At 40.8% G+C, this 24918-nt stretch overlaps 1 protein-coding gene across 1 annotated transcript in view; it reads left to right on the forward strand.

Moving 5' to 3' along the window:
* TRPC7 (transient receptor potential cation channel subfamily C member 7) overlaps positions 1–14140 on the forward strand; it is a 46543-nt gene extending 32403 nt beyond the window's left edge. The window contains exons 5-12 of the mRNA XM_030459123.1: positions 13–246; positions 1606–1870; positions 6971–7166; positions 7735–7956; positions 9046–9126; positions 11833–11886; positions 13242–13317; positions 13998–14140. Of these exons, the coding sequence (XP_030314983.1) occupies positions 13–246; positions 1606–1870; positions 6971–7166; positions 7735–7956; positions 9046–9126; positions 11833–11886; positions 13242–13317; positions 13998–14140 (1271 nt within the window). The remainder of the gene's footprint in view (positions 1–12; positions 247–1605; positions 1871–6970; positions 7167–7734; positions 7957–9045; positions 9127–11832; positions 11887–13241; positions 13318–13997) is intronic.
* The last annotated feature ends 10778 nt before the right edge of the window (positions 14141–24918 follow it).

The following is a 24918-nucleotide window of genomic DNA, read 5'->3' on the forward strand; positions in this document are numbered from 1 at the left end:
GCTTTTCCACAGGCATGATCTGGTCAGAGTGCAAGGAGATTTGGGAAGAGGGTCCACGCGAATATGTGGTGCATCTCTGGAACCTCCTGGACTTTGGGATGTTGTCCATCTTCGTGGCATCATTCACAGCCAGGTTCATGGCTTTTCTCAAAGCAACTGAAGCACAACAGTATGTAGATCAGTACGTTCAGGATGATGACCTCAATAATGTCACCCTCCCCCCTGAGGTTGCTTACTTTACTTATGGTAAGATGCTTTTTGCAATTTAATACTTCCTGTTCTTTTGAGCTAGTGCTGAAAGCAGCTTTCTTTTTGAGATATTTGTGTCATTTTTTGTCTGGTTAAACCAAATTATTCTTCTCAGATCTACCCCTTCCAGCCATCTTCCTAAACAGTCAGAAAGGAATTGAGATCTGAGCCTCATTCAGGCTCTGATCTTGTGTTAAGGGTACATTCAGCTCAAGCACATCCTGGCAAAATAGCTTGAGCAAAGAATAATCAGAAATTGGAAGTAAGCAGAATATAAATTGAATTACAGATGAATTAACCTGTTTGGTTTTCCAAATCTGGCAGTGGAGAGATGTTGGAACAAACAAGATCTGGAGCTGCTGGTGCACTCTGCATCCCTGTTAAATCCAGCACTTGTATGTAAGCAATACAAACACAAATTACACCACTAAGCTGCTGCTCTTCCAAGAGGAAAACCTTTATTTTGGGGAGCTTATGTCATCTATGAGCCCTAACATTTGGAAATGAAAGCTTGTAGCCTTGACAACATTATTTTTGATGGCTGAAATGGTTTTTCATGCTATTACAAATGAATAGAGCTTTGCACCCCAGGGTGGTGGGCCTGGTTTCATTGAATGCCTCTAGTTTACTGCTGTGTCCTTAAAGATATCACATGCCTTATCTCAGAGTCACAATCTTTTCATCAATTGGTGCAAAGACACTTATAAACTATATTGATACAAATGTTCATATTTTCCATAGATTAAATAAGTGGTGCCTGTGTGGCAGCAACAAGAAGAGTTTTAAAGTGAAAACGATAGAGTGACTAGATTGAAGGAATTGGTTTTAATTTAAAGATAACATGAAAATTATAAACTTGATGGCTAGATCTACTTGATCCAAACAGATCCTGACTTTCTCATCCAATGGTAGGAGTTGAGGTCCCAGTCTCCCTAATGTTTTCTTTACAAATATTGACACAGTGCCATTTATCCAAACTCCACTGTGTTTTGGTTTTGGTTCTCCATCTCAAGAGCTTCAGATGGAAAAGGCACAGCACAGATGATGCTCAACAAGGAAAGAGAAAATGTGGAATTTGTTTGAAGCCATGTTTAATTTGCAGTCTGACTTTGGTTAATCCCAATGGCTTGCTCATTTCTCATCTTTACCATGTGAAAAATCCAGTTCTTCTGACCCACATGTGTACAGCATGCTGAGGATTTCAGTGTCTGTTTGTCCCAAACATTTTTTTTTTTAAATTTAACTCCGGGACAAACCTGAGATTCAGTCATATAAAAGAGGTCATTTATTTTCAGCATTATCATTACCATCTAACACTTTGCAGTACTAATACCCAGTGTACATGTATTGTTTTAGCCAGGAACAAGTGGCTTCCCTCGGACCCTCAGATCATTTCAGAAGGACTGTATGCAATAGCTGTGGTACTCAGCTTCTCCCGCATTGCTTACATTCTTCCAGCCAACGAAAGCTTCGGTCCCCTGCAGATCAGTTTGGGGAGGACTGTGAAGGATATCTTCAAGTTCATGGTCATCTTCATCATGGTGTTCCTGGCCTTCATGATCGGGATGTTCAACCTTTACTCGTACTACCTTGGTGCAAAATACAACCCCGCGTTTACAACGTGAGTACCTATGGAAAAACAGCTCCTCCTTACAGGGCTCAACCCACTCTGCTCCCTTCCTGCTGCAAGGTTCTACTCCATCTGCCTGGGGAAATCCCATCCAAACTTTGCCAGGGTAACTTTTAGCACAGCCTCCAGCGTTGGCAGGCAGCTCAGCACAGGGAGATGTTTAGTTCAGAAATGGTTATTTCTGGAAGTCAAAAGAACAGATCAGGAAAATGTTTTGGGAGGTGCTTTTTGCAATGAGTCAAGAGAAGCAATGGAGAAGAGGTTAGATCTAGGATTATAACTCTGAAAACTGCAAACTGAAATGTACATAAAATAAGGGAGTATTTTGCTTCTGTGAGGTCTGGTTTAGGACAGCTGTGCCCATCAGGCACACATCTGCAGAGCCAGGATGCTGCCCTGGAGGAGCTTTCAGAGGAGGGGACATCCTGGTACCTTGCTGTGTCTGAGGGACATGCCCCATGCAGCCACAGGACAGTCTCCTCCCTTGCACTGCCATGTGGCACCATGGCAGTCAGATTTATGTCCCAAAAAAACATCTCTGATTACCTTAGGGACATGGTGGGGACCTTCCTTCCCTCATACCCATCTGTGAGGGGAGAGGAAGCTTGGCATAATGTTCTCCCCTTGCCATGACCCAGTTGTATTGCCCGATTCCACAGTGTTCCCCAGATGCAGAGCAGACAGCAGCTGGCACCTGATGTGTCACTTCTCTAACTTGTCACACGCCATGATGGGGGCTTAGCTTGGAGCTTCTCTAGGAGAAATGACCTTTCCAGCATCATTGCTGTCCTGCAAAAGGCTGCTGCCTCCCAGGGGCCAGTTTCATCACATCACCCTCATGTCCAACATGGACCTTGTAACTTAATGTTTGTTTTTTTCTAATTGAGCCAAAGTTGCCTTCTAGAACTCTCCCCTAACCTCAGGATACATTTTAAGGGAGGGATTTATGAAGACAAATGCAATTGCTTTTATCTGTACTTCATAATAATGTAGAAGATAATTGCAGGTCTGGGATGTGACTTGCTTCTTATTTGAAGAGGAGGTGTCCTTGAAGCACAAGAGTTAATGAAAAGTTGAGTCAATATCATCCTTGATTGCCTGGTGGCACTGTAACCCTCAGCTCTGGTACCCCCCAGGCAGGTTCCTGACAAATTCCAGTCTCTGATGCAGGGACTCCCTCATTAGCACTCATTTCCTCAGTGGATCTTCAGTAGTTACTATCTTTTGTTGGCAATAATGAGCAAACATTGACTAAAATGATGACTGCTCATTTGAGTCAAGATTCCTGAAATGCCCCAGGGATTGGGAAGAGGCTTTACAGAGGGCAGTGATCTTTCTCCTTAACTTCAGCCTGGTGACTACTTGTGCTGGAGAGATTTCATGTCGTTTTGAAGCAAATTTGGAAGAGATTTAAACCAGACTGACTTCCTGCTGATTATTTAAACACCCAGGAGTGTTAAATGCTGATCAGTGACAATTAGTCTTTTCATCATAGGAAACAAAGGGGAGAGATTAACATTCATCCAGAAAATCCTTCCCAGACATTTCTTTCAACTCTCAGCTATACAGTCCCAGATAATTTTAATAAACTAATGACAAGGTTATATTGGCAGATGGGCAGCTACTACCTTGAGCTATGTTTCCTTCTTTGTTTTTTGAGTTGCTTGTGGACCTTGCTGAAGGTGGTGAGCTCCTGCTGCCATTATTTGTGATGAGAAGGAAGGTTTTAGTATTGAAGATTAATCCTGTGCTCTCTTCTGCTTGTGTTGCCATCTAGAGAGCAAGCACAGAATGCCCTTGTGGCCTCTGAACTGAGTTACCATGCAAAGTTTCTGCCATTTCCTTCATTTTAATGTTCTTGGTGCAAAGGAAATAAAGCTGCAGTGGATTAATTCCTTCACTCAGTGGACAAATTAACTTCATGCACTTAAATATAGAGATATTTATCTAGATATACTTTCAAAATACACTTCAGAAAAACTTTGGAAGTTCTTCAACACTGAAAAGTATCCCATTTCCACCACGGTTGCAACCCACCCCAACTCTGTTTATCTGTTTGGTGTATGCTGTGTACAGAACACAGCTCTTGAAGCAGCCTGGAATTAAGCACATGCTATGCAAACAAAATAAAAATGGAGGCAGGACTGATTGCCTTCCTCTTGCTTTCTGCATCACAAACCAGGCTGAAGGCTCCAAGGCAAGGTTTCTGCTTCCCTCTGCCCAAGGGGAGATGTGACTCACTGTTCAGTGTGACTTTGATGTCTGAAGACTTTTTTTCCTCATTTTGCTTTGTCAAAATCTGATTTTTTATTTATTTATTTGTTGATATTACATTGACTGCATTGCTGTTTTTGGCAGTCTTATATCTCAACCAATCAATCTAAGGAAATAACTCAGCTGAAGGATGCCTGGAGCTTTCTTAAAGTGGTGGATAACAGACTAACACGAAATCATAGCCCTGACATGATCTTTTTGGATGAACAGCATGCTGCTGTTTACAAAAGTGAGGAAATCTGCAACTAGATGTTTGCCTATGGTCTATTCTCTTCTTTGATACAAAAATCTGTGTTTAACATGACAATGTTAAACAAATAAATCTCTTTGCTCTCTCACCACTGCAACAGTCTGGTCAGAGTCAGGAGAGAGTGCAGGTCCCCAGCTCTATAAGGAGCATCAATCAATCTGCCATGGCCAGATCCTCCTGCTGTCAGGAGCTGCCAGGCTGGGCAGGACTCCTGTCTTCCTCCCCTGTTTCATTTGCCTGCCTTTGAGAAGGATAAAACTCCTGCTGACCTTGCAGGAAGGGGGTAAATTGCTTAGCTGGCAACAGTGAGATGCATCAGCATTTTGGAATCTTTGAGAACCTGGCTCCAAATATCCTCATCTCATGGTTGAGTGAGATGTTCTGGGGAAAATAAATAAAAAAATTAAGAAACAACTGATGTTCTTGATGACCTGTGCCAAATCTTGTGCAGTTTGGCAGCAGTTGAAAAGGAAGAGAGAAAGAGGGTCAAGCCTGGTAGGGCTGGACAAATACAAGGTCTCCTTAGAAATTATTTTTTTTTTTTGAGGAGGAACTAGATCTGCCTGGGGACTGGCTGTAACTATATCTGCCAAGCACCATTTTAGGGTTCTACAGGTCAGGTTCACTATTCACACCACCTCCCTCCCCTGTCCCATAGCCATGTGCCCTGGTCCCTTACCTGACACTGGGAATAAGAGCTATGGACTTTTCCTGGTGTCCTGAGCCTTGCCTGCCTCCTCTGCAGTGCTCAGGGCAGTCAGGGCCTTAATTAACTTTTCCAGGCAAATCTGACAGCACTCCAGAACAAAAGTTAGTGCTCAAGCTGGGGAAAAAGAGCAGAGCTGACACGTTGTATTAAAATCTGCCTGCAGGGTGGCAAACTAAGAGAAACTTTCCAAATTAAGAGGAAGGTTAATAGCAGAGTGCAGCTGGGATCAAGGCTGGAGGTCGGGGCTTTTATTAGTCTGACAACTGACTTAGGTGGTGGTTTTCAGAGACAGAGATTTTTGGTGTTTTTTGTGGTCTTTAACTGTGAAGAACAACATTTACTAGAATAAGCACTCGGCCAGATTGCTACCATAAAAATGCAGAATGTCTGACATGGTAATGCCAGCTCTCCTGAGCATGCAGATGAGGACAGTGACAGGAAAGTCACAGCAGGTAGAAAAGAGGTGGCACTTGTTAGCCCCACAGTCATAACTCATCCCATGAGTCAATGCAGTTATGTTGGCTGAGAATGTTGGCAAAGTACTTACTACAGCCTTACTACTACTTGTAAGTGGAATATGGAACATCATAAGTTGTGATGGGAGATAAATACCAGTTTGCTGTGGCAGAAAGGGATTGCTCAGTGCTCTGAAACTAAGGTTGAAATGAATTTCTTTTGCTTTTAGGCATGGTGTAATTGACACTGGAGTTGGTATAAAGCTGATTGTTCCCTTCGGGTGTGCTACACTTTGTGCTTATGATCTGTTTTAATAAACAGATTTAGCAGGATTAGCCCACCATCTTAATTAAAAAAAAATTATCAAAATAATTTGTCAGTGGCATCGTTTCCTTAGAAGGCCTTTACCTCCTAGCAGGCAGTGGGAGGGGAAGGTAATTAACTGCCAGCATGCTAAGGATTGTTCAGCAAATGCAAAATTGTTTCTAAACTAAAAATTTAGCAAACTGCCTCCAAAATTTACCAACACCCCTTGTCTCCCTTCCTTCCTTTCCAGCTGTGGATGTTCCCCTTCTGCCTGGTACAGCTTTGACTCCTCTGGACCAGATTCTCCTTTTGCCCCCTCAGTCCAGCTGCTTCCTTTCCAGCCCCACTTCTCTTTGTCGTGGATTTATCCTCCTCTTTTTTTTTTTTTCCTCTTTCAACCCTGTTATCTCTAGTTCCTTTCTACTTGCAAGCAGAGTAATAATCAAAACATCTCTTTGCAACACTTACCATTCCTTAATTTCAGATTTTGTCTACAAAATCTTTGGTGTCCAACTTGTTTGCAGTCCCAGAGCAGGATGGAAAAGAAAAATCAGACTAAGGTCTGTCTATACTTGCAATCTGTGGTCTTTATATTAATGCCACAAATCAGAACTTCCCAGTCACTTCTTGGTAAGAAGGAATGTTTCTCTCCTACTCTGGAAGCTGCATGTAAGAAGGTCAAATGAAGTTCCTTCTTCCTTTTCCCAGACAATCTCTGTCTGTCTTCTCTGGATGAGAAAAGAGTGAGTGAGTAGAAGTAAAACAACCCTGCAGAAAAGTTTTCAAACTGCACATTGCCCAGGAAGAAATCCTTAATAGGGACACAAAATGGAAGTGACAAGCAGTCTACCTGAGAAGAAAATAAATAGCAAATAAGGGGACACTGTAACTTTATAGGTATTCATGAGGAATAACACTTCTTTGTTAAATCAGAAAATACAGTTTGGTACCTCCCTGGGTGATGGACAGTGGCTTACAGTGACTGTGCCCCAGGCATCAGATTTATATTGTTGTCTCCCCACTCTTATTATTAGTAGTATTTTGTCTGGTTAACTTGGTATCAAGTCAATAAAGTGATTCTTTGCTTTGTTTTTAGGGTAGAAGAAAGTTTTAAAACCTTATTTTGGTCAATATTTGGCTTATCTGAAGTGATCTCTGTGGTGCTGAAGTATGATCATAAATTCATTGAGAATATTGGATATGTACTCTATGGAGTATATAATGTGACCATGGTGGTGGTGCTGCTTAATATGCTAATAGCCATGATCAACAGCTCCTATCAGGAAATTGAGGTAAGATAACAAATTAGATTACAAACTCAATGCACTTAATTATTGCTGATAATGAAAATGTTAAAAAAACAAGGAAGCTGCAGCTTATTCTATTTGCAAGGTTAGCTGAATATTCTGTTAGCAAGAGCTGCTGATCTTGTACTGGGTAAGAGCTAAGGCTTTGCCTTTCCTCAAATTATGACTAAATTAATAATTAGCAATGACTCATTTATACAACAACTTCAGCTTCATTGTGTTTAATCATTATCTGTGAGTAAACTAAATTTCCTTTATATGTATTTAATGAAAGTGGTTAGTGATGTTTTTACTCCCTGTGTTGGTTATGAGAACTTATCCTCAGCTGCATTGTTTGCTTATGAAAAAGTGATATTTCACCCAGGTTTTTTCCCTGTTCTCTACTGTGTGCCGGGGTCTTAGTTTGGCAAACAGAATCTGATTCTAGTTAAACCCTAACACTATAGTTGTCCCTGTCATAGCTAAATTCCTTTCTATTTGCTGATTATGCATTTTGGTTTGTTTTGGGGTTTGTTTATTTGCTTGTTTGGTATTTTTCTCCTCCCTTCCCAAGGAGGATGCAGATGTGGAGTGGAAGTTTGCACGTGCCAAGCTCTGGCTATCCTACTTTGATGAAGGAAGGACTTTACCTGCTCCTTTTAATCTAGTGCCAAGCCCTAAATCATTTTATTATCTCATACTGAGAATAAAAATGTGCCTCATAAAACTCTGCAAATCGAAGGCCAAAAACTGTGAAAATGATCTGGAGATGGGGATGCTGAATTCCAAACAACGGGTAAGTTGTATCTTCTTTTTTTCAGCTGTTTTGTAGAAAGAATCCATGCCAGAGGCCTTCTGGAGATGGGTTGGATGGCCCACAGATAGATGAAGGACAGCACAGTGTTATTCAGCCTCATCTTTGTGTGCTATTTGTATTGTATTGCAGCTAGAGGGTCCCTGTGGCCTCGTAGTGCTAGGTCCTCTCAGGACACCAGGGCAAAAGCAACTTTTATCAAAGCAGCCACTTTTATAAGGGAGCTTCCCAAGGCAAATAAACAAGGCCAGAGACAAAGAGCAGAAGCAGAGGCACTAACAGGCTCCCAACTTGTCTGACTCTCTACCCAGCAGTCTTTATGCCTTTTCAAAACATCCACCTGCCTTTAAATGAGTTCCAAATGTATTTAGTTGTCATTACATTTACTGACATTCCAGGTTTGGGGACAAGTTTTCAAGAGGGACTTAATAACACTTCCTAAATACCTAAAGCTATAATTAACCTCCCAGTCTGTATCTGTCTAGTGATATATGGACACTAATGGCCATCTAATGGGTAGATTCTGCCTCAATCACAGCCCTTTTGGTCATTTAAAACAGACATTTGCTCTGAAAATACTGGCTAGACACGATGTGCTTTCCTCAGCCCTAGTGGCTCTTGGCAAGAGAAAGCAAGATGCAGGAGTATGTGTAGCATTCAGACCCCTCCTAACAGAATTAGCTTTGTTCCCCCTTGGGAAAATGCCAGAGAAATTAGAGAAAATTATTTAACCCATGGAAATCATCTACAGCAGCATGCAGAACATCACTAGGGTGAAGTGTTCCTAGTTTATAATAATGTATTTTTGTGCCTCTTAGCACCTTCTTTTCTAGTTCTTGTGTGAGAATACAATGTTTTTGTATAGATAATTTAGATTACTTTTTTTTTTTTTCCGGTAATTTGTTAGTTTTTAATCTTTTTGTGTCTTTCAAAAAGTTACTTTTGAGGCCAGAATATCCAGGCTTTTATTTTGCTCCTACACTGAACCATTTCCTACTGTTTAGTTTGGGACTGTCTGGTTACAAGAAACTATCATTGATTTAATTGTATCACAATGTTTTCTAATTTCAGAAAGTTCGTTTTCACACTAACACTCGAAATACAGAAATCTTTTCGGGGAAGAACGCTTATAACAAGCCCACGAGATACCAGGTAATCCCAGCATGAAAGCAGGAACATGGGAGAGATCTGTCAGGGGACAGCTCTGCCCTGCAAGGGTCACATTTCCTTTCTTCCAGTCTCTACCATCCTGTGATGTGCCAGATTGGGCTCTCACTCTAATTAGTTCCACTCAAGGGTATTGAATTTAATACCAAAATCTTCAAGCTTTAACCCTTCAGTTTTACCTCGACAGCATTTCATTTGTCACAACACTGTCATCTCCTCAGCCTTTGCTTCTCCATTTGCATGGTTTTTTTTTTTCCCTGGCAGTGACTTCTCCTTCTGAGCTTAACCTGCAATGTGGTACAGTTCAGAAATCCCTGAGGCACTGGGCATCCCAGGCTGTCTGTCTCAGCCAGAGTGTTTCTGTCAGCAGATGCATCCTTTCTTGTGCAAATCATAGAATCATAGAATCATAGAATTGGCTGGGTTGGAAGGGACCTCAGAGATCATCGAGTCCAACCCTTGAACCACCGTTGCGGTTGCTAGACCATGGCACTGAGTGCCACATCCAGTCTTTTTTGAAATATCTCCAGGGATGGAGAATCCACTACTTCCCTGGGCAGCCCATTCCAATGTCTGATCACTCTCTCCGTAAAGAAATGTGTAGAGGGCTTTAATTCCCACTGGATTTTCCCTTAATTCTTAACTTATGATGGAAAGGAATATGATGGCAAGTGATACGGATGAAGGAACTGGCATGGAAGAGAGTTGAGGAAAATTAAGTTGGCTAAAATGTGCAACAGCAGTTCTAGAAGTGGTTTGGCTTGTGTTGGTAGAACATCCAGAATCCTGGGCTCCTAGGCTCTGCAGCAGACCAGTAATAAATTTCTGGTTTTAAAAATTAGTCTGGCTTTTGTGCCAGGATAGGAGGAGTATCTAAAAATTGAAGTCAGAGATGGGATACTTTCATTCTGCCATCTGGAATTAGTTGGCTTGGTACCATCAAAGACAAAGGGGAGAGATGATTGTGTCCCACTCAAAATGGCATTTCAGACTTTCTGACATTTCCCCATCTATTCAATCCCACTGGTAACAGAGAGATGTGTGAGCCTCTGCTGGACTTGTTCTCTTCCTATAGCTATTACTTCTAACTGAGACCACCTAATGTTTGTGGTAAATTAGACCCCTAGTTCCAAGGTTAAAAAAGCCAAAGTCAGCTATGAAAAGTAGATAGAAAAAGATAACTACCTGTTATTTTCCTTTAATAATGTTCCCACTACTCTTGTCTTCAAATGATCTTCGAAGGTTTCAGTTGTGGCAGGAAGAAATTGCCAGATAATATAAGGAGAGTGTAATAGTATTGATTATCTAAATATAATGAAGAACAGTTTCATAATCTGGCCAGGAAGCTTCCTTCTGCAGCTGGGAAAACCTTTGAATCAGTGGCTTCTTTCATGAACTGTTTTCCTTAGTGGTATTTATTGAGTTATGTATCTGCAGTCTGTGTACTTGGACTACACACAGACAGTGATCTTGAGGGACAACAAAAGTATCCAGAATCTAAAAGTGCAATAATCTGAAAAGCAGGAAGAATAAGGCAACACACAGCTGCATTAATCTGGGAATAAAGCAGTCCAGGGAGAATGTTATCTTTATCAAACCCTCTTGAGCTGAGACTTTGAGATGGAGCATTGCTGCAGTGCTGTGCTGAGCTCACAAGTTTTTCCCACTATAAATAGTGAAGTGGGAACAAATCTTGGCTTCCACTTACTAGACAAGGAACTGAGGTCCATCAGGATTTACAAGACCCAAAAATCCTTTGGTTGAACCAGAAATTGAGTCTTAAATTTCTTTAATTTGAGTACCTTGGCCACAAATGTGTCCTTTTCTTCTCATTTCTTTCTGTCCTAGAAGGTACAGAATGTGTCCAGACAGCTGATGGCAAATGCAGAGCTTGAAGATGGTGCCAATAAATACATTAAAAAAAAAAAAATTACTTCAGTGCAGAGTTACTATTTACAAATGCCTGACCTATTCATAAAACCTGTTCTCTTAAGACCATTTTAAAACCAACACTCAGTAGTTGAGTGCTGAATAACATAAAAGCTCTCTAAGACCTGAAGAATTTCAATTAACTTTCAGAGAAAGGGGGAACAGTACTTCATAGTAATCAGATGTATTTTAATTGTTTCAAATTTAGCATTCATTACCAAGATGCTGTCTGTAAGTTTTGTTCAACATTTCCCTGCAGGAATCAGGATTATTTTACCAAGGGAGTATTTCACTCGTTGTAGCTGGGGAGAAGGGGAGAGGCAAGGCTTAGGAACTTCAGTGCAATACTGAGGCAAAAATTAATTACTTTCCAAAGCTATTGGCAGAAATATCTAGTAAGTAGATTAGTAGACTCTCCTTAAAAAGTGGTCACATTTTTAATATAAAATTTCTGTTGACATATCTGGCCACATTTATTTGACAGACTAAACCACCCTAAGCTTGTGAGTTCTATCATATATAGTGGTTGATATGGGACAGCATTTGAGTAGTGTCCATCAAAAATGCAAGCTGTCAGGGAATTGGAGTAGATAGATGCTACACTATCATATTTTTTATAGTTACTAAGAGCATTTGCTGTGTGCTGGTTCCTTATTTTAGTCTAAATTTCCTCTGTTGTCTTTTCTGAAAAAAAAATAGTATCTTATTGGATCCAGGATTTCCCTACTTTCCCCAAACATTACTTCATTTATGTTTTCTCAGGTGACAACCCTACCTGCCTCTGGATTCTACTACCTTGGCCATCTTCAACACACCGTACGTGCTCTGTGCCTCATCTCTGTTGCTTTAATGACTCCTGGTTAGCCAGATGCCTCTTTGATAACAGGACAGTCTTAGACATCCCATATTCCATGACTGCATGATCTATACAAATTACTGAATCCCTCTTTGATGTTCACATGCCTTCCACACAGCTAGAACACATATTTGGCTGCTAAGACAAAAGAGCAGGTGCACAAATGTCTTAATTCCTATTTAACACTCTTGGCAGCATTTTTCAGTGACACTCAAAGTAGAGACAATGTTAGATCATGCTGGGAGAGGTTTTTCCCTTAGCAGTGGCCATCTGGTCAGTTAAAGCCATTTCTTTACCTGTTCTTAGATGCTCATTGAGCTCTCCTGTGTTTGCAGAGGATGCACCTAGATAATTGGCTCTGGTGGAGCAATCTTTTTTTATCTTTATCGTAGTTGAGATTTTTTCCCCATTGATGGGTGTCTTCCAACTGGCCATGACTCAGACCGTCAGCTGGAAACCAGCATGTAGCCCAAGTCTGCCAAAGTTATTTTCCTTCTAGCTAGATGTAACTTCTGCATTTTTGGAACAATATCACATTGCAAGCTCGTATCCATAGCCATCTTCTACTCCTTCCATATCCACTGTTCCTTACTAACAATCATCTCCCATTTTTAAAGTCTGCATGGCTCTATATTTTTTCCTATGCATGTCCCTTAAAATCTGCCATTTCCCTAAGAAACTTCTCTCAATAAGCCAAGCTCTTCACTCCTATTCAAACTCTCTTTTCTCTGTCTTTTGTTGAATTTATGTTCTCTCCTAAAATCCTAATTACAAGGCAGAGTCTTTCTGCTAACTTCGGGTCAGAAATTTAGTTCATCATCATCAGTGAGTTTGCTAGCATCAATAATTAACCACTTTTTCCTCTAAAGTATTTTTTATTAATATGTTAAACAGTAAGACACTAATGGAAGATATTTTTTTATTAATATGTTAAACAGCAACATAACAAAGAAAGGCTCTGGATCCCATTTCTTAGCTTGTTACTGGGTCATTTCTGTTTTCTTTCTGGTTTTGGGATATATTCTGCATTCATGTGCATTCAACAAATCCCCAAATCACCCTAAAGTGCCTCAAATGTGGGGTCATTATGGAATGGCTGTCAATCAACTCTTGTAGTTCCAAGTTCATAACATAAAGTAATAAATAAACCTAAAAGGAATATAATATAAATGGGAAATAAATAAGAAATTCTCTTTGTGTCCTCTGAGGCCAGGTTTTATCCGTAGTGAAATCAGGTGTTTGAATTGCTCATAATGAGTCTAAAATTAAGGCAATTTTGGGAAGCTCATGTTAAATGTTCCTGTTCTCTTTTCAGAAAATAATGAAGCGTCTGATTAAGCGCTATGTCCTGAAGGCTCAGGTCGACCGAGAAAATGATGAGGTCAATGAAGGCAAGTGGATTTGTTATTAGAGCATGCAATGCTATCACTGTTGACATGACCAGTCAGAGAGAGAGCATCACCTCTCTAGGTGATGACTTTGAGACACCTTAATGCTCTGGAAATTCTCAGTCCTTCAATTTCCTTAGCAGAACACCTATGTCATGGAGTCATCTTTAATTAGTCCTGCTCTGCCCTATAGTTCTGCCTCTCCTTGCTTTACAAAATCCATGATATTGCCAACTCCCAACCTTACCTTGGGCTCTAATTAAAGCAATTTCTGACCATTCTGCCCGTGCCTGTCCCGAAGACTTTTTGAACAGGCTAAAGATTTGTATGGCCATGGCGTCATGAGGGATTCACATTCAGATGGAAAAGAATCTTCTTTTAAAACCTCTAAACTGCTGTCCTGCAAATGCCCTGTGTAGGGGGAGATCAATATGTGGAGAGAGAAGAAGCTTGAGAAAAATTATGAAGTTTCCACACACAGCTGCTATAGCAGTCAGTACCACTGCTGCAAGGCTGGGTTATTTCTTATAAATCAAATATTAAGTGCATAAAGGCAGGAACATCATATTATGCTCCACACACAGTCATGACCAAGGACACTGGAATTAATATTTTCTCATGTCTTAAAACCATAGAGATTATTTGGTTCAATATTCCTAACAAGAATGTTTCCTTCCTTTTAGGAGAACTTAAAGAGATTAAGCAAGATATTTCTAGTCTACGGTATGAACTCTTAGAAGAAAAGTCACAAGCTACTGGTGAGCTGGCAAGACTAATACAGCAGCTGAGTGACAAATTTGGGAAGAACTTAAATAAGGACATTTGATGGTGGACACAGAAAAAGGCAACTGTTTTTCTAAACATTATTCAGTCTCAACCAGCATTTTAGGAGGGCAAAAACCGTGCAAAAGATGGCTACCAGACCCTCAACTTTTGCTACTTGGCAAGTACTGGTAGGAGCACTTTGCATTACTCCTGTTCTTGGTGAGTTACCAGTTAAATCTTTTATTCTACAAAAGTGACTTACTGGTAAAAATATGTGCCCTTTGCCATCCAAAATAGATGCACCAGAGGGACAGCACTCCTAGTGAAAGGCAAAAAAGCCAGATCTTCACCTGTCTTACCCTAGTGAAGAAAATGCAATTGTGCTCATTCGTACCAACGGAGACTGTGCTGACCAGAGCTCAGTGAAGTCTGAAGAAAAAAATGTGCCAAGCATATTCCTTGAAAGATTTTAAAAATTCCTACCCTTGGGTGTGTATTCTCCTTTTCATGTTTACACAGGCATCCGTGAAAATAACTTTGAGCAGCACTGTGGTTAATGAGCTAATGAGCAAAGGAGAAATCTGAAATGACCAAGTCAGAGTGTGGCAGGTAGAGATCATCTACCTTTTAGATTGGATGACAGTATTGGAATAAATGCACTGGTGGGTAAGACATCCTTTCACCCTCTGGTAGAACCTGATGAAGAGATTCCCAGCCAAAAACTCCTCTCTGCCTTTTCCAGCTATATTAGCTAGTCCCTAATGGGTATGGTCTCTTTGTACACACCTAGCATCTCTTATCCTTAGGTGACAGTGTACTGAAATACTCATCATGCTCTGAGTCTCACTTCCCAGGAATACCCAGAAATAATATATATTGTACTAAAGTGTTCAGTTCAAAGACCAACATTCATCCAGGGGCAGTGATGCAACTAAACTCAGCACTCAGATTCCAGAGGTCGAACAGCAAGCCATAGGGTGAGATAAATCATGAAGAATGTAACCCAGACATTTCACACCCTGAAATCAATATGAAAAGGCTTCAGTTCCACTGAGAATGTTCTGAAGAAAAGAAAAAAAAAAAAAAAAAAAAGAAAGGAAAAATTGTAGAAATTATTGGTTTGTGTGTTTGGTCTTACAGAGGATGAGGAAGGGATTAAAACTGTTTTAAAGGCTGCAGTAATACAAGTACCTGGATTGTACTTTGAAGACTGGAAAGTGATGAGTCTGTGCAACAGACTGTGCAAACAGATTGCTTGGGTTTTCACCTTGAACTACATGATTTCAACTACTTAAAGCACACCTTACAGCTTAGGAGCCACCGGACTGTACTGTTTGTTTACAAGAGACATCTCTAAGATGAACTTTACATTTAGGCATCAGCTGAGGAAAACATGCAGAACCAGAAGGTGACCTGTGATCAGTTCTTAAGTGCCAGATGAGAACACAGATAGCCTAATAGAATAATAGTTATATTTGTAAAAAAAACAACAAAACACACTAAAATGTGTACTGTACGTAGATCTGTTTAGAGAACAAAGCAAAATACTGTATTTTTACCTTTAATAAAATTATCTTGTATACTGTCATATTTTTACCTAAAAATGCGAAAAAAAAATAAAATTACCTCATAATATTTTGTTGTAGATTGTGTGAAATATTTGCCTGATCTTTTGACTATCTGAGACATGGACGTTTTTTGCCTTTCTTTGATGTGTGAACAATGAAATCATTATAGGAAGCAATTTTGCCATAGGAATTCTGAAGCCCAAATGAGTCAAAAGGCAAAACATAAAACTATAATACATTCAAAAGGAATAAAAGCAAGAAATTAAAGGTTCTGTGTGCAAATATAGTCTGCAACATTAGTCCTTATTTGTGATGCTGAATTTGGAATGGCTGTAGCCTTGCTAACACCTTGGTAAAGTTGCCTGCTAAGAACAGATATTGATCCCAGCTGGCTTCAAACTAAATAGGACCATGGAAAAGGCCCCAGTTTCCCCCACACATCTGGGATATTGGTATTTTTACAGTTTTCCAGCAAATGTGGGAACTCAATTGCTTTTGCATGATAGTTCTTGCAATGTCAGGTCATGATGAAACTCTGAAATGGCAACAGTCAGCAGAAAGTTATCAAGTGCCAGTGTAAGACAGACACTGAATGATAATATTCACAAGAAAACTCATCCTTTTGGGCTGTTTTTCTGCTATGTAAAACCAGTAAATGTCACTTATTTCAAATATTCAGTTTTTTTCCCATCTACTTTTTTTCCCACCATCCCTTTCCAGCCCCTGTATAAAACTTTTTTTCAGTTTGGAAACCCAGCTGTGTTGCAACAGCTCTGCCTTAAAAAAAAAAAAATATTTCATTACATTTCATTAATTTCATTTATTAAAAAATTCATTGCATTCATTCTCTGCACCTGGCTTCAGATCAAAACATTGTTTTTACCCTTCCCATTCAGTGTTTTAGCATCCCCATAGAATTTAAGCAGAATTATTCTAGGTAGAACATAATAACCACTACAATTTCCATTGCTTGTAGTATTGCATGTTGAATCCCACAGGAAAATTAAGTAGGATATACTTTCATTTTGTATATTTAAATATGAAAGACCATAATATTTTCTAGGAATTCAAAAGGAGACTAAAAGATGTATAAAAAGATTTATAAAAGTATTGTTAAAGAAAAACCTACTTCCTCCTTTTTTTTTTTTCATTTACATTCCAGGAACTACCAAGGCACTGAGGCTTTTTATATAAATATTCATGGGAAGCAAAAATCCCACTTCATCAGAGCACTCTTCTCATCTTGTCCCATGGCCCCACACAAGGAAGCTGCACACCACACATTTATGTGCTAGCAGCAGAAATGATGTTAAATTCATGGTTTACTCTCCCAGTTCTGTTAATAAAAAATTAAAGCTAAGAAGCTCTACTCAAAGCTCTTAGAGAGAATTTTGGAGACTCTGAAGAGGAAAAAAAATCAAAAGATCTGAGTCCCAGATCAGATTGGGCCTGAGGTGTGCGGGTACCCTGTGCCACATCCCATCACTGCTGGGACCTCAGAGCAGGCCAGTGGCACAGGAGTCCACATGCTGGGTTGGATTTGATCCAGTTCATGGCAGTGCTTAGTTTGGGCTTTGAAATGTAAGATTTAATATTCCTTGGACAAATTCATACTATGGCCAAACTCTTTGCAGATACAGAATTATAACATTTAATGGGAAATATGTTAAGGGGGTCAGACAGAAATGAAATTAGCCAGAATTCATTCATGTGAAGGGGAATAATCTCCAAGAGATTGTCCTAATTCTGCAAATCCAACAGGCCAACCAAACTAGAATTAAAAAAAAAACACCTTGAGGAAGATCAGAACAAAGCCATTAACTACCCAGTATCGATTTATTGGCTGTCCAGTTCTTTAGGTAACCATTTCACACCTTACAAAGATGAAACCAATCATCTGCTGCTACCAGAAAGGCAGCAACCAGCAGAAATATCAACATTCCTTGAAATAGCACACTGAGTTTTCAAGTCAGGAACTCCTGCTGACCAGGGGCCAAAACCTGAACCCAAGGAGACACACAAAGGCTTTTAGCAGCATGGGCTGTCCTCTGCAGCCCAGAGGGTGGAGGTGATGGTTCACACACACCTTTGCCCCCACAGCTGGACTAACTCTGCCCTTAACTTTGAAAAGAGCAACTATTGACCCCAGTCCTCACACAACGTGGTTTAAAAGTAAATAAGAAACCAGAAGGGTGTCCTGAGTAATGGCTTAGTAGACTTCCTGTATACTGGCTGACCAGAGCTCACAGCACATCAAATTGCCAGCTCTAAGCTTTATTTTTAATTAATCTATGTGAAAAAAAGCAGGGAAAAAAAAAAAAAAAAAAAAAAAAGAAAGAAAAAATATAAAAATAAAAAAATTAAAAAAAAGAAAAAAAGAAAAAAAAGAAAAAAAAAAAGCCTTAATTAAAAGATGTATGAGATTATGGAGCACTCACCAAGGACAAGTGGGGACACTGTCCATCAGCACAGACAGGGTTTCAAAAACCACCAGCTGACAGCAGCCCTGCACTGCAGCTCCAGGAGGGGATAGAGGATGATTGATGCCTCAGCCTGCCATAATCCCCCCAATCCTCACAAGTAGCCTGGTGGTCTAGAGAATCTATTTCTTTTCCATCATTTCAGAGTTGTTTTCTGGCTTTTAACTGTGAAAGCTCCAAGCTGCCAGCAGGCTGTGCTCTTCAACAAGGAATCAGAACTCTACCATCCTGCTGCTCCAAAGGAAAACCTACAGAAGGGAAAAAAATAGAAAATAGAAAAAATCCTCTTAACAACACATAAAATCAGAAGAATTTGGCTCTTCTTAAATAGTGTTATTAAACTGAAGAAATTCTGAACTGCTACCTTCTTGTTAGAAGGAAAGACTTAGAAGGAAAGTTTCTTCAGCTGCCTTTAGCTCTCATCTTTAGCCCACATCTTTCAGCAGCTTCACCCTTCACCCATTCATATGTGCACAAAATAAAAATAAAAAGCTCCAGAAGCAAAATTTTCCCTTCAGCTGAATTTTATGTTTAGGACTTACTGTGGCCAAATCAGCACTTGCTGCTTCCCCAACATGGGGCTTAAGCTATTTATCCTTATATTAAAAATATTAAGTTTTCTCCAATCCATACCAACACAACTTCTTTAAATATGAAAACAAATTCAATTTTCTGCTGTCATCTCACATAACTGGGAGGGTTTTATTCATCTATCATTCAAACTTTTACAGTATTACTAACAAAATGGGAAAAATTCCTAGATCTGGGATACACTAGTGATGGCAAAGTGAGTGACAGCTCTTTTTCAGTTCCAACAGGGAAACCCTCCAACAAGAATCCTTTCTGTATTTATATTTATACATATATATATGCATGTATAGCCAGAATTTAGCCTTTAGCCTTTACTCTTTCTAGGCACAAAGTCTGTCTTTGTTTAAAGATAAAACTTCAGTCATCACCTAAACTTCCAGAAGTTGTTATGACAACTTCAACCAATGAACTCGATGCTCCCAGGTGCAATTAAGAGACAGGAAAAAGCTCAAGAGCCAAGTGCACCTCTCCTGTGCTGGGCCCCAGTGTAACCTCACTCCTGACATTCAAGTCTCCAAGGGTTCTGAGATGTGCAGTCAGTGACCCAGGACTCCCCTGAGGGCTGAGGGGAGGAAGAGAGGAGAGAAACAGAATCACTGGGATGACACATCTGCCACACTCATCAACTTTAATTAGGATTTCACTGTAAAAAAAAACCCCAAACTAACTTGTCCCAGATAAGGAAGTTCAACTGTTTCTGAAGGGGAAAAAAGCATGAAAAACTGAATTAGTGGCTATCACCAAGATCAGATCTGGTCTATCAGCAGCTCCATGTTCAGTTCCACTGCTTCACCCTCTTCCTGCAGCCCTTCTACTCTCCAGCTCTGGAATCACAGGGACATGGATCCACAGAGCTCTGTACCAGGGACATTCACAGCATGAACCCCAGCACCTCGTTCAGGCAGAGGACTGAGGAGAAGAAACTCATTGTTATCATGCAAGTCACCCCTCTGAGCCAACCAGTTCCAGCATCTCGCTTTGAAAATACCACCCACGTTCTATAGAAATTCAAATGCAGCCCACAGACATTAATGAGGGTTTGAATTTATGCCTCAAGAGCTTCTCAGAGTTTTATTTTTTTCTGCTGTATCACTACAATCTCACAATCCATGAAGGTTGATCCCAGCTAGGGGAATGGCTCAATTTCACAGCTAGTAAAAAATTGCATTCAGGAAAATAAATAAATAAGCAATTTCTACTACTCAGGGTGTATTTTAGCATAAAGATTGGTGTGCAGTGGACAAACTGAGTGCCAGGTGGTATTTTTCTCAGTTGCAGCTTTTGTGGGGTGTAAAGCCCAGGTCCATCCTGTGCTGGAGGCCACTTTGCAGCAGCTCATGCAGGGGGTGCTGTTCCTTGTAGAGAGGTTTTTTGCTGGAGATCTGAGAAGTGAAGTCAGGAACCATAAAACACTGGCTGTAGCCAACAAGACCCTTCCAATATTCCTCAGCTGGACAGACCTCATGAGAATCCCTCCCCACACAGGCAGCAAGTGCTGCTGGAAGCCACTCCAACCAGTGTGCCTGTGGAAAGCAAACCAGTGCATCTACCTGTGCTTACCAAGCACTGCAATGTGAGGGCTAAACAAGTATCTTAGTTTGGGCAGAATAGGCTGGAAAACATCTAAACATGTGTATTCTGTGAATGTACATTTTACTCCATTAAACCATGGACTTAGGCAGCCCTAGCAGAGCACCTGGTGTTTGCCTTCCTTTGATAATATTGCTTTAAAATTTTATTTTTCCCAAGTCCAAACTGGACATCCTGGAGCAAAGGAGGGGAATGAACCCCAGTATTGGCTTCCAAGCCAAATAATCTCATTCTTAAAAACTATAAGAAATTCTCTTGCTTCTTTCCTCCTCCACTCAAAAGGACAGAACATTTATATTCACTTTTCACTGAGTAACCCCTGTTATATTTTTGAGTTAATCCAACACCTGTAAAGCTGTAGAGGAGAAAAGACATTCTACCTCCTTACATATTCTATGTTGGACACTTTTTCAGGATTGTGCCATACACCAGGACCAGAGCAATAGTGTGACCCCCTCTGTCTGACCCTGGTGATATTCCTTTGTCTGCATCTGAGTTGCAGTGAGCATCATTCAGCACAATTTAATACATTTCTTGCTTGATGTACCCAAAATAAACATTACTCAGCATGGTGACTAGGGCTTTGCTTACAGCCATATGGAGGGTTTATTTTAAAAAGTGATTTGGAAAAACAGCCCTTTATTCATAATTATTATGAGGACTGTGGGGATAAATGTCTTGCCTTCCTCTCATTAACCTCCAGTTTAATAATTTGGTAAATCACACAGAACCTCAATGATCTACTGTGCATTTACTGCAGTATTTATTGTGTCCCTTTTGCCCACACATGCAAGGAGCAATGGAATCATAGAATCATTGTTATTGGAAAGAACCTCTGAGATCATCAAGTCCAACCATCAACTCAACACCACCATGCCAACTTAACTGTGTCCCTGAAGTTTCTGGAACACCTCCAGGGATGGTGATTCCACTGCTTCCTTGAGCATGAGATAATGGCTCTGCCACAGGTTCATGAATCATCCTAGCTCCAATGGTGCCTTCTTATTGTCCTCCAAAGGACACTTTGACATGGTGTTTTCAGGGGAAATAGGTTTTCCCCTGGGTGCAGAGGTCCCCTTGGGTGAAAAGCTCCCAGTTAAGCTCTGGAGAGGCAGGAACATGCCCAGCAGCTGTGCCAGAATGAGCTGAAATTCTCCCATAACGTCAAAGAAAGAGTTTTTAAAATATAAACAAGATTCTTCTAACTGTGAATAAGCAGCTCTCTTGCTAACCACTGACCTGCCCAGAGGGTACTGCTGGACTGTCCTACTGTGGCTTTCTCCTTGGAAGAGACCGTGGTGACTATGGAGCATTTTCCCATCTCTGAACCACCGAAGGCTTCAAGGCTTTGCTTTTCCCATCCAGCTTCTGCCACGTGGGGCAAAGCCTCAAATCTCCCTCTTGGGAGAACGTTTCTACCTGCAATGGCAGCACAAGGGGATGAAGTGAAGGTGCTTTGATCATGGGCACATTCTAGCTCTCCTGCTTTGAAGCTGACCCTGCAGAGTGTCAGCACCCCTTTAAATCCCCAGGTGGTGCCAATAAATACAGGAACTGGTAGTTGAACACAATGTTCTCTGTTGTCTCATATTCCTTTACTAGCTAATAATAGAACAGAAACTACAAAATACAGCAGTGATCCCACAGCTGCAAACTACCCATTAAACAAGCACCAGGCATGTCAAGGATGGCTGTGAGCACCCTCCAAGCCAGAGAATCATCTAATGCCCTCCCATCTGCACAAAAGTTTGCAGTTTTCATTTATTTCTCCCATACCTGTCAGAGAAGAAAACAAATGCATTTTAAAAGGGTAACAAAAAATCATCACTGTCAGGACCAGGACAATCTTTCAAGTGTCAGATTTCCCAGCAGAGACTGCATGACACTTCTGCAGGTCTTTCATAATCCTGCCGTGTCAGAAAGTTATAAGGCTGCTTGCAGTCTGATCTATAAAGGAATTGCTATTTGGGGATAAAAAGACATCCCACCCATTACATTTCAAAAAGAATGCACCAAAAAATAGTAAGATCTAGGACAGAACTGCCTTGCTGAAACAGATGGATATTCCCTCAACTACCTTGCAAGCATCAGGAAGACACTTTGGTTTCTTACCCATTGTGGATTTTTAATAAAGGCAAAAAAATAAATAAGGGGGGTCTATCACCAGGAGTCTGCAAAGGCCTCTGTAATCTTCAGTGAGGCATTTTTTGCCTCTAGTTCTCACTGTGTGGTCTCCAGAGGTGCATTCTTCCCTGGCATTAATTGGCATGGAAAATCAATTCAGCCATGTGTAGAAGCTGAGGCTGTTGCCTGGGTCTTTCTTTTTCTTCCCTTTTGCTTGCACAGAGTGGTTGTATACTGACAAATTGCTTCTTGGGATGATATGTGCTAACTCCACAGTCCCTTCAGTAAACTCATTTTTCTTTAATTCCCATTGGTGCAGAGGCTTAGGAAGGCACTTGTGATTCCTGCATCTCTGCCTTTGGCTCAACCTGTGATTAATACCATTCCCTGAGTCCTATAGACTGTGGAGTTTAAGAACATGGTGGGAGAAAACTTGAATTTGTTAGGTGCCAGGAGTCTAAACCATTGTCAGAGCCACATCTTTCCTGTGTGGCATTAGAATATTAGAACATGATTTTATCCAGACTTTAAATTTCAAACAACAATCCTCTAGGGGTCCCTTAGATCAATTCTTTGTTAAACATGGAGAAACACACTCAGGATTTTTTCTGCTCTTCCCCTTGACACTCCGCCCTTTATAGCCTCTGCTTTCCAGATGCTTCTTCTCATTTAAACCTGAGAAGTTTACTTTTCTTTTTGATTTCTGCTCACGCTTTAACTTATTTCTTCCTGGGGTTTGCATTTCTCTGGTGCTGGTATGAGCAGCCCAGTGAGAGCAGGACAGAAGTCATGCAGCCCCAGTAGAGTCATCCCCTCTTACAGAAACCATGGAAATGTGTACCATTCCTTGCCATTTCTTGGATATCTCTTCAAGGCTGAAATAACAAATGTGACCCAGAGTCATGCTAATGTGCAGCACACACATTCAAAGAGCATCAGGAGGAGGGAGGCTGGTGGGAAATGTGGGCTAAAGAATGCCAAGTCTTGGTAGCTCAGCTGTGGGCTGGACACCCACCAGCTGACCCTGTCCCACCCATGTGCTCCTCAGCTATCACAGCTTTTTCTGAAAATCACAGGAGTGCACTGAGCACAGGGTGAGGATATTCCTTGCAGAAATCGACAGGGAAACAACAAAGTCAGTGCATGGGTTGCACCTACAGGGGAATGAGAGCAAAACACCAGTGCTGTATCCAGGATGGTGCAGCTCCTTGAGCAAAGCTTTGTAAGTGTCTCAAGGAAGGGGCTTTCTACTCAAAACTTTGTAAGAAAACTGTGTTTTCCCAGTTACCATCTCCTCTTGTGAAAGGCTCTGCCTTTTCCTGCAGATTTGGTGCCAGTCGTGGACAACACTTGTTGCTGACTTAACCAAGTCCTCACCTCTCACCATATGAAGAGTTTTCTTCCTTGGAAGCCACTGCAGGCATAGGGCAGAGGAGGAACTTGGCCAAACTTGGCTCTCCAGGACTGCAAAACAGGACAAACGAATCTGACAATGACACTCTCCAAAAAGGAAGTGCTCATATCTCTAAGGATTTAAATTACTCTGTCAGACACTGCTCCTGGCATGAACTGTTGGCATGGAGGCTGATGTGAAATGTAATACAACATAAATAAAATATTAATGACCTAGAAGAAAGCAGTAGTGATTTAAAGAGTTACTGAGCTGCCAACCAAGTTGCATCTTGGGGTGCATCCTGCAAACAATAGGCAAACTCTGATTAAAGCTATAAAGGGCAATAGGGAACACTTCTGTTCTGCCAACATCTTCTGACCACCAAAAGCACTCAGAAAAGGCTGTTTCAGTAGAGGGATTTCCTAAAAATGTTTTTCATTTTCTCCAAACAGAAAAGAAAGGAAGGCCCCTGTGTCACAAGCAGCAGGGCCAGGTCAGCAGGCTGGGGCACATGGCTTAGAAGTGCACCAGGTAGATCACAGCACGTATTGAGATCAGAAAATGCTGTCACAGCTCCTGACTCATGGTCTTGGGCTGCTTTTGCAAACAAACAAACAAACAAAACCTCAATACCCAAAGGGTAGGAGAAAGGACATTGCTGAGGTGGGATGCTCAGAGCCAGGAAGCATGACTGATTTTATCAGCATGGATAAAGACTGAGAGGTTCAGGCTCAAATCCCTGTTTTATTCCAACACATTCAGCAGAGGGAGAAATGTTGCTTTTCGTGGTGCACTTCCAGCTTGAGACATTTTCTTCTGCCAAGTTATTTCATTGAAAAATTCCCAACTATCTCTAATTGTGAATTCTTACACTAAATTATATTTGAAGTCACACACTTCCAAAATGTGCAAAGGTAATGACCATTGAGGACAACCTAGAGCATGATGGAAAATACTCAGGGAAATCTGATTTTCAGAGGTTCAGATAATTCCAAAGCTATTGATAAACTGTCAGAAAGAGTCAGCAGATGGGCAGAAATGACCCAAACAATTCCTGAGCTTGTGGAGCCAACAGACCAACTTTACTGAAATA

The sequence above is a fragment of the Calypte anna genome, chromosome 13 (assembly GCF_003957555.1).
Source record: "Calypte anna isolate BGI_N300 chromosome 13, bCalAnn1_v1.p, whole genome shotgun sequence".
NCBI classification, from domain to species: domain Eukaryota; kingdom Metazoa; phylum Chordata; class Aves; order Apodiformes; family Trochilidae; genus Calypte; species Calypte anna.